Source organism: Sebastes umbrosus, chromosome 6 (genome assembly GCF_015220745.1).
Source record: "Sebastes umbrosus isolate fSebUmb1 chromosome 6, fSebUmb1.pri, whole genome shotgun sequence".
Taxonomy (NCBI): Eukaryota; Metazoa; Chordata; class Actinopteri; order Perciformes; family Sebastidae; genus Sebastes; species Sebastes umbrosus.
Genome location: NC_051274.1, coordinates 33,170,570 through 33,184,928, shown reverse-complemented (window position 1 = coordinate 33,184,928; position 14,359 = coordinate 33,170,570). Strand labels below are relative to the sequence as shown.

Genomic DNA, 14,359 nt, shown 5'->3' with positions numbered 1-14,359 from the left:
CAGCCGGCTGCATCCTCCTCTCCCCCTAATTGGAGCTCGTAGGAATCCAGCCTCTCCTCTCCTCCTCTTCCCTCACAAAGGTTATGTGAAATTATCAGCGAGAACATTAGCGAGACAAGAGGAGAAAACCGAGCGAGACATAGACGTAGGAGAGAGGCTGCCAATAATGTCATGTCCCCATCGTCTCTATTTGACGCAACAATAGCGGTTCAGCAAATTCATTTATTAACGGAAGGTGCCACGCTAGCAGACGTCAATTCTCATAGCTGCTTACTTTGGTGATTGAAGCCCCAGAAAACTCATTTTAAAGACGCCGGGGTCACCTCTGAATAAGAGCACTTACAGGAAGATTCAAGTCAAAGAGAGAAAGGGTGGCAAGACACTTTCTAACATTATGTTGTGTTCAGTGTATCTGTCATTGCACTGAGGGAATTTAAGTGGCAATTGACTCTGATGGAGGAAATGTAACCTTGTTGTTGCACCCCCATTACACAAAGTCAATATTTTCATTTCATCTGAGGCCCTTTGCCAGAGCCGCTCAGAAAATAGCATTCTGTGTCTTCACAAACAATTTGCACTGGTGCAAAATGAAGCATGAAGTCAACTCCTACACCACGAGTCTGCCAGGTATCGGCACAAACCAGGGCGTCCTCTCTGTTGTGATTTCACAAATTCAAGCGTCCTTTTTGACCTTTGTTCTCCCAGATCACATTATACAGCAATTGATAAGGTGTATTACATGTGTTTTTCACTGCACTGGTCTGCATCTAATGATTATTTTCAAATGGATATTCCCTCAATTATTTTTTAAGATTTAATTTAAAAAGCGATTAATCATTTAGTTTATAATATGTCAGAAAATATTTTAAACATAAGTCTTCCAATTACTAGTTTTAACAGAAATCTGAGAAGCTGGAACAAGCAACTGACAAGAGATTGATCAATTATATAAATTGTAGGGATGTGCATTCCAAGTAAAAATACTATTTGAAAATCACCGTGATTAGCCGAACTGAACGTGCCACACACCAGCGCCTGCGACGGTTAAAACAAGAACGAATAGTCACAGAAACTAGTCCATTTTTGATGATGATCCATCCCTAATAAATTGTTGTTGATTCATTTTCTGTTGATTTATTAAAGGGACTGTTTGTAACTTTTTAAGCGTATACATGTACCGGGTCGGGACACTTGCGCGCTCGAGTGTGGCTGAAGTCTCTCCTCCTCTGCCTGCTTGCCTTCACTGACAGAGCGCGCGTTCTCGTTGTCTCGCTCCACCTCTAGACGTGAACGCGCGCTCACTCCAAACTGCAGAAGAGTTAGTTTAGCTCTGAGAATATCTAGTGAATGTACAGTGGACGTTTGTGCAGAAATAACTGCTGCAGCTCCTCCAGACCAACAGAGGTTTCCCGTGTCTTGTGAAGTGACGGGGCTCCGCAGCGAGAAACGTTATCGTCTCTGACCGGGTGCCGGTGTCTCCCCTGTTCCCTCCGGCTGCGGTCGGGAGGCTGAAGCAGGAAAAGCCAACACTAGGATCAGCATTGATTCATGGAGAGATGGTCAGCTAACATTACTGCCAAGCAGCTGAAATATAGAGTGATATTGTGGTTTTAGCTGACGTGTGTCACCTCACTGTGTTGAGTGATGCACGTTCAGGTATATGTAGAACGAGCAAGCGTGAGCAACAGGACGCTGACTTTCGTTGACTTAACGGCCACAGGTGTCGCTGTTAACAAGACATTCTGAAAGTTACAAATAGTCCCTTTAATCAATTGACTAATGTTTTTAGTACTGATTGCAGTACTGTATTCATGCAATCAGATCACTTGGTCATCTGCAGTTCTGTTTTTGGAGTTGAAAGGATCAAGGCCTAGGTTACTTCAGCCTACGCCTTCAACTTCCAGGTGACGTATGAGACCTGTGGAGCTGAATCCCCCAACCTCTATCCAACAACTAATCCTTCAGTGATGAGTCTCTCTTTCTCTAGACACACCTGCCTATGTGTGAGCCAATGAATGAACTATTTCTTGTACCTGTGCATCCACGAGGAGGTGCCTCATCAGGGTCATGGACTTCTGCAGCGGCTCCTTGTCAGTCGGAGGAAAGACAGGCTGCTCCGGCTCCACGGGCTTCGGTCCAGTCACCATGAAGCTTGCAATCTGGTCATTCAGACTGTTCAGAGACTGCACCGCTAGAACCAGACACAGAAATAAAAGTCTGTTAACATACAGAGCATTTGTTCTATTTTGATTCGACCGTAGTGATTGAAATATCAGTCATTAACCTGGTGAATTTAACAAAAGACAATTACAGGTTATTTCCTGGCTCAAAATGAGGAGGACGGTACCATGTAGACCGTCTTGGGTGGACCTCGGCCCTCTATGGGTGGAACATTTTAAAGTTAAATGCATCAATATGGTGCACTTTGACTAAGTACATTTAGGCTAGTATTGTACTTAAGTATAGTTTGAGGTACTTGTACTTTACTTGTTATTTTATGTAACTTTACAGTCCACTTCTACTCCCCTACATCTCAGAGGGAAATAACTAACTTCAATACATTTATGTGACAATATTAGTTACAAGCTACTTTGCAGATTCAGATTCTTACTACAAAATATAAATCAGCTAATAAACTATAGTATATTATTTAGTAGTATATCATTATTAAGTATATAAAGTATTTACAAATAGCTCCACCTTTACCAGCTGCAACATTAAAGTAAGGAACACATTCATGCATCCATCATTATTATCAAATGATATACCGTGATATATATTATTATGAAATGGGACATTTTGCATAATGAGTACTTTTACTTTGGTACTTTAAGTAAGCTATATTTTGATGTTAATTGTTTTGTACTTTTACTTTGGTACTTTATGTAAGCTATATTTTGATGCTTATAGTTTCGTACTTTTACTTTGGTTTTTTAAGTAAGCTATATTTTGATGCTAATAGTTTTGTACTTAAGTAACATTTTGAATGCAGAACTTCAGCTACAAATGACAGAAATCCATTAACGTGTTTTCCATGAAGATAACTGTCAAAGTTTTGTCGAGAGCTGTAGGCTTGACAAAATTTGACGGTGGCGGCCGCCTCGTCGTGATTCTCTATCCAGGAAAAACCCTGCAATTAAAAAGTACACAATCTATCTTTTTAAATGTCCTCCCTATCAAAGTGCAAGCAGGCTTAAGTGCATCATAAAATGATTTCAACACCAGAACGCCACTACACACATGCACACACATATTTCTTCTTCCTTTGTGGATGTATTGCCGGCGTCTTTCTGAGCAGGAACAACAGAGATAACCCAGTGGAAGAACACGGTTTCCTACTGTCACACTGTCACTGACTTTCTCCGTCAACGCCCTCTCTGCTCCAGAATGTTCCATGTCGGCCTGAGAGCCATCCTGTTTTTGTTTCCCACTTCTTGCCCTTGTGTGTCCCTGGCAAACCTCTCCTTTCAGGTTTCCTCTCCAGCGACGCTTCCACATTAAAAAATAGCCAGCCCAACTGTATTTCCTCCTTCTCTCACACACACACACACACACGCACACACACACACACACACACACACACACACAGACTTCCTCAACCCTCGTCCATTTACCATTAATCCCCCTTAGTCTTTAAAAGGTCACCACAACTATTTCCGAGGCCACCCACATGATGGAAATGTTGGATAAATGAAAGAGTGTGAGAAAAAGCAATTTCCATATTTTTGTGCCTTTTTAGCATAAGTATCTTTTGTATTTTTCATGAGCTGCTACACTAACCCCTAATGTCTCATTAACCATCTTTCCAGCATTTAAACTTTGCTAAAACCTCCATCTTACAGCTTCGTCAGTTATAAAGTGCAGTGATCAAGGATTGGCTTTATGTCCGGAGGTCATCGGATACCGACTCTGAACCATTAAATCTTTGTGTTCAGCTGGAATCATGCACGGGCACATTTCTTGCCAAATTAAGAAATCCAACCTGCTAAATCCATATAGATGGTTTTAGGCCAAGAATCTGGATAGGGTCTTTTCAGGATGCAAATGTAAAGCCTCTTTCACACACAAAAGCCCACGCACAAAAAAAAAAAAAAAAAGAGCGAGAGCATAGATTAATGTGTTACATAACCAAAAAAAAAAAATCTTTCACCGTGGCTGACATTTCCAAGCAAACAAGCTTTGAGTAGGAAATTTGACAAGTCGGCAAGCAGAGATAAGAAGGGAACGAGGGGGCTGACTGTGTCCCCTGGCGGCGGGGAGATGTTTGAATACGTGAGTGGGCTGGTTGTCGCCTGAGTTCACAGACTCTCCAGCCAGTTCACCTCTCTATACACCGTCTGAACACATAATGGATTACAGTAAACTGGTGAGTGTTCTTACACGTTTGTTTTATTTTACATCCAATTGTGGTTGATTTAAAGGCCACATTTTTCTCTTCAGCATATTTTTCTTGAGGTGGAAACAACACACATTAGCATTATGTATGAAGCCTCTTCTCTCCTTCAGTTGAACTCTGGCAGATGTGGTTTCAGCTGCTTCCTCTTAGTGCCCTCTGCTGGTCAACTCATGAACATGCAGCCACTTGTGAATAAAAACACTGTGTAATGTTGATCATCTTCCTCTTCATATCCTGAGAACACAACACTGAAGAGGTTTTGGTTTTGCGAGCACAGCTTTGAGACGTATGTGAAATCATTTCAGAATGTAAATGTGGCTCTGGTTGTGCAAAGTCAGGCAAACATGTAAGATCAATGGAGCACTGTTGTGTGCTTTGGATCATCAGCCGTCTGCACACTAAATAATAATAAGCATGTTAGACACTTTGTGGTAAATAAACAGATTTTCCAACAGAAGTTAGGCTTGGATGTTTGAAGAAAAAAAAAATTATAATTACTATATCGACTTATCGTGCAATATATGGACATGACCTCGATACATTTTTACATTATTGACTTATCATCCAGCAACTACTTAAGTCATTTTTTAAAGTAAAAATGCCAAAAAATTCACCTCTAAAATGTGAATATTTGGGAAGATGTGCTGGACATTTTTCACTGCATTATCACACTTTATAAACCGAACAATAAATCAAAGAAAATAATCAGAATATAAATCAATAAAGAAAATAATTGTTAATTGACGCCCCATCACTGCAAACTACAGACTCAATAATACACATATAGTAGTTTAAAAAACACCTCTCTGACAGTGTCGATCAAAAGTGAACATTATTATATAATTATTAATGAGCTGCTGTATTCTAATAAAGTGGCTGCACAATAACTAATTTTAGGGGGGATTATTATATTTGTAAAAGGTAGAATTGATGGCTGAGCTGTTGTATTGGTTTGCATTAGATCTTACAGGTGTACCTAATAATGTGGCTACTGAGTATACGTCATAAATTGAAATATAACTTACAGTGTGATCATGTTATATATTAATTTACTGCATGGGAAATCAAAAGGCTTCATTGTTGTATGACAACAAATTGCCACTGTAGAGTAAACATCAATGATAAAAATGTAAATTCATATAGCCATTGATTATGAAAGCTACACTACGCACTGAAATCAATATAGATATTTTGCTGCAGTACAATGGGTCACACACACACACACAGTAACCTTTATCCTGTGTATTCAACATCAAATATTGATTGTCCAGTCGCCAATACTGCGATCATTAAGCCTTTAAAGCAACAACCAAATGGTTTGGAAGCATCACAAATCATTTCACACAGACAAACTACTAACCAGCACACAATCAATGCTTCTCTTAAAAGGTGTTTGTTTGCTCCATGTGTCTCAACTTCTTCATCTGCAAACTGAAATAGATTTCCCCCTACAGCTTGCCTTCAGCAAAATCTGAGAGTTGGTGAAAGAGAGGCAGATACGGAAGGAGAGAGAAAGCAGTAGTTAGGTTACGATGGATGCAAAGGAAATAGAATTGTCATTCCGGCTCAGCCCTGGCACTTCTCCTGTCTCCTTTCGTCTTTCTGTCTCGCCAGCACAGGCAAATCTCAAAGTGCCTTGCATGTCCTCCTATAGAGCAGGAACAGCACAACAAGTGAGGAGGAGGAGGAGGAGGAGGAGGAGGAGGAGGAGGAGGAGGAGAGGCCACAGTGGCACCCCGTCAGGCCTTTATCTGTTCAAGAGGGAGAGCTCTGGGTGCCGGGGAGAAATAAGATCACTGCCGATGAAAAATGTTTGAAAGAATGTATGCAGCCAACCTAATAGGATAAGGTGCAGCAGTCGGGCTAAAGTCGAGATAAAAGAGGCTTATTTCATGGGAATTGTTCGCAGCGCACATGAAATCTTGGAGAAATGTTGAGAAATATGGAGAGTGATGAGTCAAAAATCCATTTCTGAGGTCTCTCATGTCAGACTTACATTTGCTGCTATGCCAGTGGTTCTCAAACTTTTTCTGTCATTCCCCCGTTGGATGAAGAAATATTCCCCCCCACACTTCTACTTAAACTTTATCAAACCTATAGAGCGCTCCAGGGATGACGTATTTCTGTAGGCCAACCAGGAAATTAGCATCGCCCTGGTTCCCTCCACAAAAAGGGTTTTGGATTTTTGCAGAAAATAAGCTCTGTGGCAAACACATTTATACGTTTTGTTCAGTAAAAAGCTGACATTAGGGATTCACCAATCCGCTTTTTCAGTCCCAACACATATAACGATACCTGTACTTTGGGTATCGACCGATAACGAGTACCGATCCGATACCAGTGTTTAATTAATAAGCTGTATGCCTCAAAATGTAGAAGTGACTGGGACTCATTCTTTTATGTGTAAGGCAACATCAGGCTTGACTTCCAGACGGAGGAACCGAATGTGCTAAAATACTAACTCATTTCCGGGTTTTCGGACTCATTCCTGTAGCACTCTATAGTGTGAAATAAAACTTTTTATTCATCAAACAAAGTGCATGGATCCGATTTCGATTTTTCATACAGTGTTTTAATATAAAAAGAACTCACTCTGCCGTTTTCTGCCGTAGAGTCATCTAATAAAAAGAGTTGCTTCATTTGGCCTGTTGCTTTTTCTAAAATCATATTTTCCAGACGGGTTGGCATCGAAGTATCCAACAGCCACATAATGGGGAAAATTCCAGCCAGGGAAATAGTCCTAGGCTTCTCCTTTTGTGTTCATATTGCTGAAACTAATTCCTCTGGTGCTTAACTGGAAGCCTGGCATGTGGTTTAGTGTACTGTGTGCATAATTAAACACAGTGTAAAATGATGCACATCTTAAACATCTGGCAAATGGAACAGATGGGCTATAAGGGCTGTAAAGATACCACTCATAAAAGTCTATATTATAAGTATGTGTGAGATCATAAATAGCATCATTAACATCATAATAATAGCTGTTTTAGGCAATGGCTCTTATAGACTTAACAGAAGCAGTTGAAGATATGCTCGTGGAGGGTTTTAAACATTTAAAAAGTTCCTATATTCATGCAGAAAATGTTATTCTAACACTGCATATGTCAGGATAAATAAAGAGACAAGATGGGTGAACTACAGTCAACACCATGACTCTGAAGCTGCAGCTGACGAGTGGATGCAATTAAGGCAGGAAACAAATATGCACAGAGTCAATAATATGAGTTCAAACTGACCCGAGGTGATCTAAGTGGAGCGATTAAACATCAGAAGATGTTATGCAATAGATATCAGTTGAGGGGAATGCAGTAGAGTAAATGATCTGGCATGGTCGTAGTGCTATACAACACTGCCCCCTAATGATAACAATAAAACACCACAGTATTGGACTATTGCTAATCTTTTTAACGCCTGTAAACGGAAGTAGTCTGATGTTGTTTAATTGAATTACACTGTGAAATGAAGGCAAATCGATCCAATCACTGTGGTGGGAAACATCCCCCCAGGCCTCACGTCATAAAAGATGAAGAGAACAATCTTTAAATGAATATCAAGTTTAAGTCAGAGTGGAAAAATATGACCTGATAGGGAATGTGATGTGTTCATGCTTCGCTGTGTCTCATGAGGATACTCTCAGCATTCATCATATCGCCCTAAATGATGTTCTGACTGCTCGACACCTGACGTCTGATCATGATCGGATGATGTTTGAAGTGTTTGCAGAAGTTCTCTGGAGGGTTTTGAGTGTCGAAGCTGGTGGGAGATATGAAAATACCTTCACTGAAAGCTATGCACAATAGGCATCGGCATACAATATGCATGAATACTGTTGTTCTGCAGAGTGGTACATGAATCAAAATGAATGAAGAAAAAGTACAAAATGTTTTAGCAATAAAACAGACCAGTGAGGTTTTTTTTTTCCTGATTTTTGTGCAGGTTTTCCTCATCCAGAATGAGGATCTAACAATCTTGTGATTTTCGAGCTGCTGTAATAAACTTGACTTGACCACCTGGAAGAAAAGTTACTGTCACCTGGTAAAGGATGTACTATAGTTCATTCTCTGACCCACATAGACACACATGCTCACACTCTGCATTGAACTGAAATCATGATTGATTAATCAATTAGGCTATCTGTCTTATATCAAACTAAAATGTGAAATATCTCCTAGTTCCAGTTTCTCAAGTGTGAGCATTTGCTGCTTTTCTCATAAATAAGATCTTTTGTTTTTTTAATCTAAAGGCCTTTAGAAACCAAAAAATGCAAAAATAACATTTTCTCACTGGGTTAAAGATGTTGTGTATTTTTTAACGGTAGACAAAATTAAATATAAACTCAAGGTGTCCTTTCAAACTTTAAGATATGGAGTCCCTTTCTGAATTTTTACGATTCTCTGCAAGAACCCCTCGAGGGTGCAACCCATAAATGTCCCATTACAGTAGTGAGCAATCCCCCTCCCCTTTATTTATTTATATATATATATACATATACAGATATATATATGTGTATATATATCTATATATACACATATATATATCTATATATATATATTTATTTATTTATTTATATATAGATATATATATGTATATATATATATAATATACTGTCATTTTTACTTCCTGTTTAAGTTTTGAACAATTTGTTGCTGCATTAAAAGGGTTTACACTTGAATTGTACATTTTTTTTACCAAGTTGCTGGTGTACGATTTATCAATTTAATAATAAATATCAATTCAGTAAATTTATATCTATGTATTTATTACATTTTGTTTTACAAAGTTAAGAAAGCAATGTTTAAGTAAAGCCTCGTGTTGCCTTACACATAAAAGAATGATCCCAGTCACTTCCACACAGCTTATTAATTAAACACTGGCATCGGATCGGTACTCGGCATCGACCGATACCCAAAGCCCAGGTATCGGTATCGCTATCGGTATCAGGACTGAAAAAGTCAGATCGGTGCATCCCTATATTTTTTGGACTAATTGTTTAAGCTGATTGAATAATGAATCCCTACTGTATTTGCAGCCCTATCCTGCATGCATTTTTCAATGCACACAGATAAAAACCACGCAACAGAACGGAACTCAACACTCGTGAATAAATCACAGGTCACGGAAGCATCGTTAACAGGTTTCCCACCTACAAGTCCCAGCACAAGATTTACATGCTGACGATAAAGAGGCGAGAGACGGTGCAAAGTGAGGAACACACACACCGTTCGTTCGGCGGGAGCTGAACCCCGGAGGTTGTGTAGCTGTGAAGCAGCGAGCAGCGAGCAGAACTCTCATCTCTGCAGAGCTCATTAAACTCCACTAATCGTATCTGTTACCGCGGTAATGGGCGAAATAAAGGGAGAGAAGCACAAATGGGATGTGGTTTCCTGGAGGTGGTTAGCTGTGCACTTAAAATGGATTGTGTGTGTGTGTGTATATGTGGGTGTATTTATGTGCATCTGTGTGTTTGCCCGTGATAGAACAAATCCAACGCTGGCTCACCATATCTGTCTATTTCTCCCTCCAGCAGAGAATGCATCCCCCTCGATTTTTCCCTTCTGTTCCTGCTGAGCTTTACATGACTGAAGCGCTCTTCTTCTCTCTGCCCTCATTCTTGCTGTTTTTCTGCTGCAGTTGTAACAACATCCTCAATTGTTGAATGGATTACAGAGCAGCTTGAGCTTGTACTCTATTCCAGCAAGAGAGAGAGTGAGAATCGAAATCTGATGTCTGGGCACAAAGGGACAGCAGCTGCAACATAATTGGACTAATGTTGTTTGTACATTAAACTTCATCTTCTAATAACGTAGTCTCATAAACACTGTCGGGCTCATAAACAGATTCAGGGCTCTTGAGTTAAAAGGAAAAAGCCTCATGTCTCAATGCTTTGTTGTCTTTGGTCAATTTTGGTTTTGGTCGCAGCCAACACAAAGCTCTGCACAAACAGGAAGGATTCAATACAACCCCCTGTCGCCAAAGTCTAGATGAGATTACTGTTATGTCGACTCAAAACTGTCTGGCTTTTATATGCCTTGAGAACATTTGTGGAGTCTTTTCATAGACGCTGGGTGGTCTGAGAGTGAGCTGTTCACAGCGCTTCTCTGAACTATAAAAACTGTCTTTGTAGATACTGTCAAAGTCTGGATCTAGGCCAAGTATCTGGAGGATGAGGAATCTCTGCCTGTGTTTGCTATAAAAACAGACTGTTTATTATATCTGCACGACTATGATGATTAAGACGTGGATCCCAGGAAAAACACCTCCAAGTGAAGTTCAAAGTTGAACTTCTGAAGACTCCACAAACATCTCACATCCATGAGACAGGATTTTTTTTTTTTTTTTTTGGAAGTGGCACTTCCTCTGCGACACGGTGTGAATTTTAAAGACAAAATTGCTCTCGCTGTGAAATGATTTCTCTTTAACAGGATTATGCACTTTCTCTGAACTCACGGATGAACAGTTAATGTGGCTCACGCTGAGTGCATTAGCGAAAACATTACGGCAAATGAAAGCAAAAGAAATTTGAGTCGGACTCGGAAAAACTGGCCTTAATATTCCTACGGTTTTAGATAAAAAAACTAAAAAAAACAACTCTCCTCCTCTCGTCCCACTCTTGAATTTAAATATTCATGGGTGGTGTTTTCAGTGGCGAAGGTGTTGGTCAGTGAAAAGGATGCTGTGAATAGGTAGCATGGCAGTCTGTAATGCGAGTAGACATATCTGCCGTACCACAGCTTCTCAAACTACACTTGAGAAGTCTTACTGGCACCAGGAGAGAGAGAGGGAGGGGGGGCATGAATCACACTTGACAAGACCATTTCCTTTCACTGTCATCCCTGCTGATTTAGCTGTGGGGGCTGGAAGCTTCTGCCAAAACATAAACAAGAGGGATTTCATGTCTAATGACAGTCCTCTGTCAGGGTTTAGTGTTTAAGATCAAACCGAATGTTGTGTTTCATCAGGGAACCTTCATTTAATGAAACGACTTCGGTGGACCTGCGTCTCATTTAAAGACATTTTAATGGCTGCAGAGCTCTAACAACTCCAGGAAACACTCATTAAATTGCTGTATTATATTGACGGTTCTTGCAGAGTTACTTACAAGACATGATCAAGGAGAGCGTAGATGATGTAGTGATGAGCAGGAAAGCAACATTAAAATGTTGGTTCACTCAAATGACCAAAACACCTATTTTCTTACTTTCCTCTTGTGGCCATGCAGAGAGATTATTAGGTTTTATTTGTCCAGGTTTTGAGATATCTGTCTCTAATTTACAATGGAAGTGAAGGTTTGTTAGTGGTGCTCACAGCATATAACAATAACAAATCATTTGTGAGTAATTTGTGAATTAATTAAAAAATATTTTATTAGTTTTCTGAATCTGCTCTTTTGATTTACAGAATATGATTTTACAGGGCAAACATTACCAGAAGAATTGAACGTTCAAGGAAGGATGTGATGCATGGAAATAATTAAATAATTATTCAAATATAGCAGGTTTTGTATTTAAGCTTTTTGGGCGTTCTATATCGAAATAATAATTGCACCTTCAAATTTTCTTGGGGCAGGACCCTTAAACCTCCCCCAATTTATTACATATTAAAGGGCCTTTAATATGCAATAAAGGGATAGTTCAGGTGTTTTGAAGTGGGGTTGTATGAGGTACTCATCCTTAGTAGGTGTATTACCAACAGTAGATGACGGTTGGCACACCCCCAGTTTGGAGAAACAGACAGGAGTACCGACACGGGAGCAAAGCAACATACAGGTGTGGATGGGGGCGGCAGAAAAAAACGTATTTTAGCCACCTAAACGAAAAGGCTCACCTAAAAAAAAATCAATATGTAAGATATGTTTAGAATATTTTCACCGCTTTATCTCCCCGTCAGACAGCCCTTTCCAACAGGGAACCGACAGTGAAACTTATCCATGTTCTCTTAAAAGCCACTTTCAGTTCAGTTCCCCATCGGAAAATATTCTAAATATAGCGCACAATTAAACTGGAAAAATAAAAAGCGACATGAGAGTGGTATCGATCTTCCAACCTCACTCTCTGAAAGAAAACAAAATGGCCCAAAATGTTGAACTATTTCTTTAAGGTCCTTTTAAATTCAATATAATATTTCACTTTTCACATTTCCATTAGAGGAACAACATTTCTAACATGTTAAGTTTGGCTTCTTTGCCGTCGGGTCAACACTGACTACCTAACTGTTCAGACCTGACAGATCTTTGGGGTCAGCTCAGTCTAACAGCTCGGTGTGGTTTTGTAACCCGCTGCGCTGAGCCATCCTAACACCTCAGCCAGAGTGAGATTACTCCCTCAGGCAGCGAGGCCTCTGATAATTACAGTGGAAGGTGAGATTTTAAGCCTCTTCACACATCCAGAGGATGAAACACACTCCTCTCACCTTAGAAGATATAGTATATGATTTATTATCTGTCCGATAACCTGCAACTGACACACGATTAAAAACTATTTAATTAGCCCTGATTGAGTATTAATAAATGTTTGATGAGCATCATTTCTCCGTACATAATGCTGTTCTTTTCTCTCTTGTATGGGGGGATTTGTAGGAGCAAAAAAGAGATATTTTCTGCACTATCAAAATCGTGTATGTTATGCTTATTGAATGCACAGCAGGGAGGCGGAAGCATTTCAGCCACTTTCCTTCATCAGGGTTTCATCATTCATTGGGTTGCATTACGATTTGTCTACCGTGGTGAATTTTATATTTTAAGCGCATGCATTTCAATTTTCATTTGTGACTGATGTTTAATTCACCGTGCTCTGCATTAACGTTTGGAGATATCTTTCTTTGTTCTACTGGCTGGAATTGTTTCAAATATTTGGCACGTCAAAAGCATCTGAGAGGGGAAGTTATGGCATGTGTCCAAGAAATAAAAGCTAATTGTGGCTCTAGACTGATCTGTTAGTGGTTATTATCAAAGTTTATTTGACAACTATCCAGTGTGGTTGGATGATTATTACCACAAGTGATCTAAAAGTGTTCTCAAAGTCACAGCGGGCGCTATTGCTTTACTTCAAATGTGCAACACTTGTCCTATAATCCTGTATGTGTTTGGGATTAAAGTCTAAGCTTTTATCACTCATCAATGATCTCTCGTCTCACAGAGGAAAGCTTGGCGGAGATGGATTGTCTAGATCGGAGAGCACAGACGCCTGAAGTGAGGATTTAGAAGCAGCAAAGTGAAGGATTAGAGACTTGGATTGACGTGATTGGCAGAAAAATCACACGCTGGTGCTGACGCATCATCCACCTGCCGCCGCAAATAAATTCAGCCAACGGAAGAAAAAAAGCAACACAGGAAAGGAAACACGTGTCTTCTGAATACCAGAGAAGACAAACACGCTGCAAAACAATCACAACTGCAAACATAATCAACTTTGAGTGATTAGTGAGGATTACAGTTGCCTTGCAGAAGAGCCAGAAGAGAAATTATTTGTCCCTGAAACATGGCAAGAATCCCCACGATCACTCAAATAGAGCTAAACTGGCAAACTTTAATCTGAATCCCATAATTCTATTGTCAGCGGGATGGGAACATCTGACGTACAATAACACCCCCAGTGCACTCGGTGCCTTCAGGCTTCACCCTTGTATTCTGGAAAAACTGCGCCAGTCTACGTCAAATGTGTAACCACCCGAGAGTAGAAAATAAAAAACAAATACTTCAGAAGCAGAACTATAGACTCTATTTCCTTATTTATAGTACATCTGCCACCAAAGGAGGGTGATTTCAGAGAACACTAATCTGTCAAATTTAGACAAGAAATCCATTTAAGGGGCAGATATTTGCTATATCATAACCTTTTCTTGATGTAACAAGTCAAAATCTCTCCCATGAAAAAGACCCATAGCTACTCTCTTTGTAAGGGTCAGTTAAAACACATAACATGTACCATATCACTTAACATAAAACAAAAACAGCAGAAATTGAGG

General features: G+C 39.8%; 1 protein-coding gene across 4 annotated transcripts in view; it reads right to left on the bottom strand.

Annotated features, from left to right (window-relative positions):
• Window positions 1–14,359, bottom strand: part of kazna (kazrin, periplakin interacting protein a) — a 237,370-nt gene that overhangs the window by 206,608 nt on the left and 16,403 nt on the right. For all 4 annotated transcript variants that reach the window (XM_037772428.1, XM_037772425.1, XM_037772427.1 and 1 more), the window contains exon 3: window positions 2,034–2,191. In XM_037772428.1, the coding sequence (XP_037628356.1) occupies window positions 2,034–2,191 (158 nt within the window). The remainder of the gene's footprint in view (window positions 1–2,033; window positions 2,192–14,359) is intronic.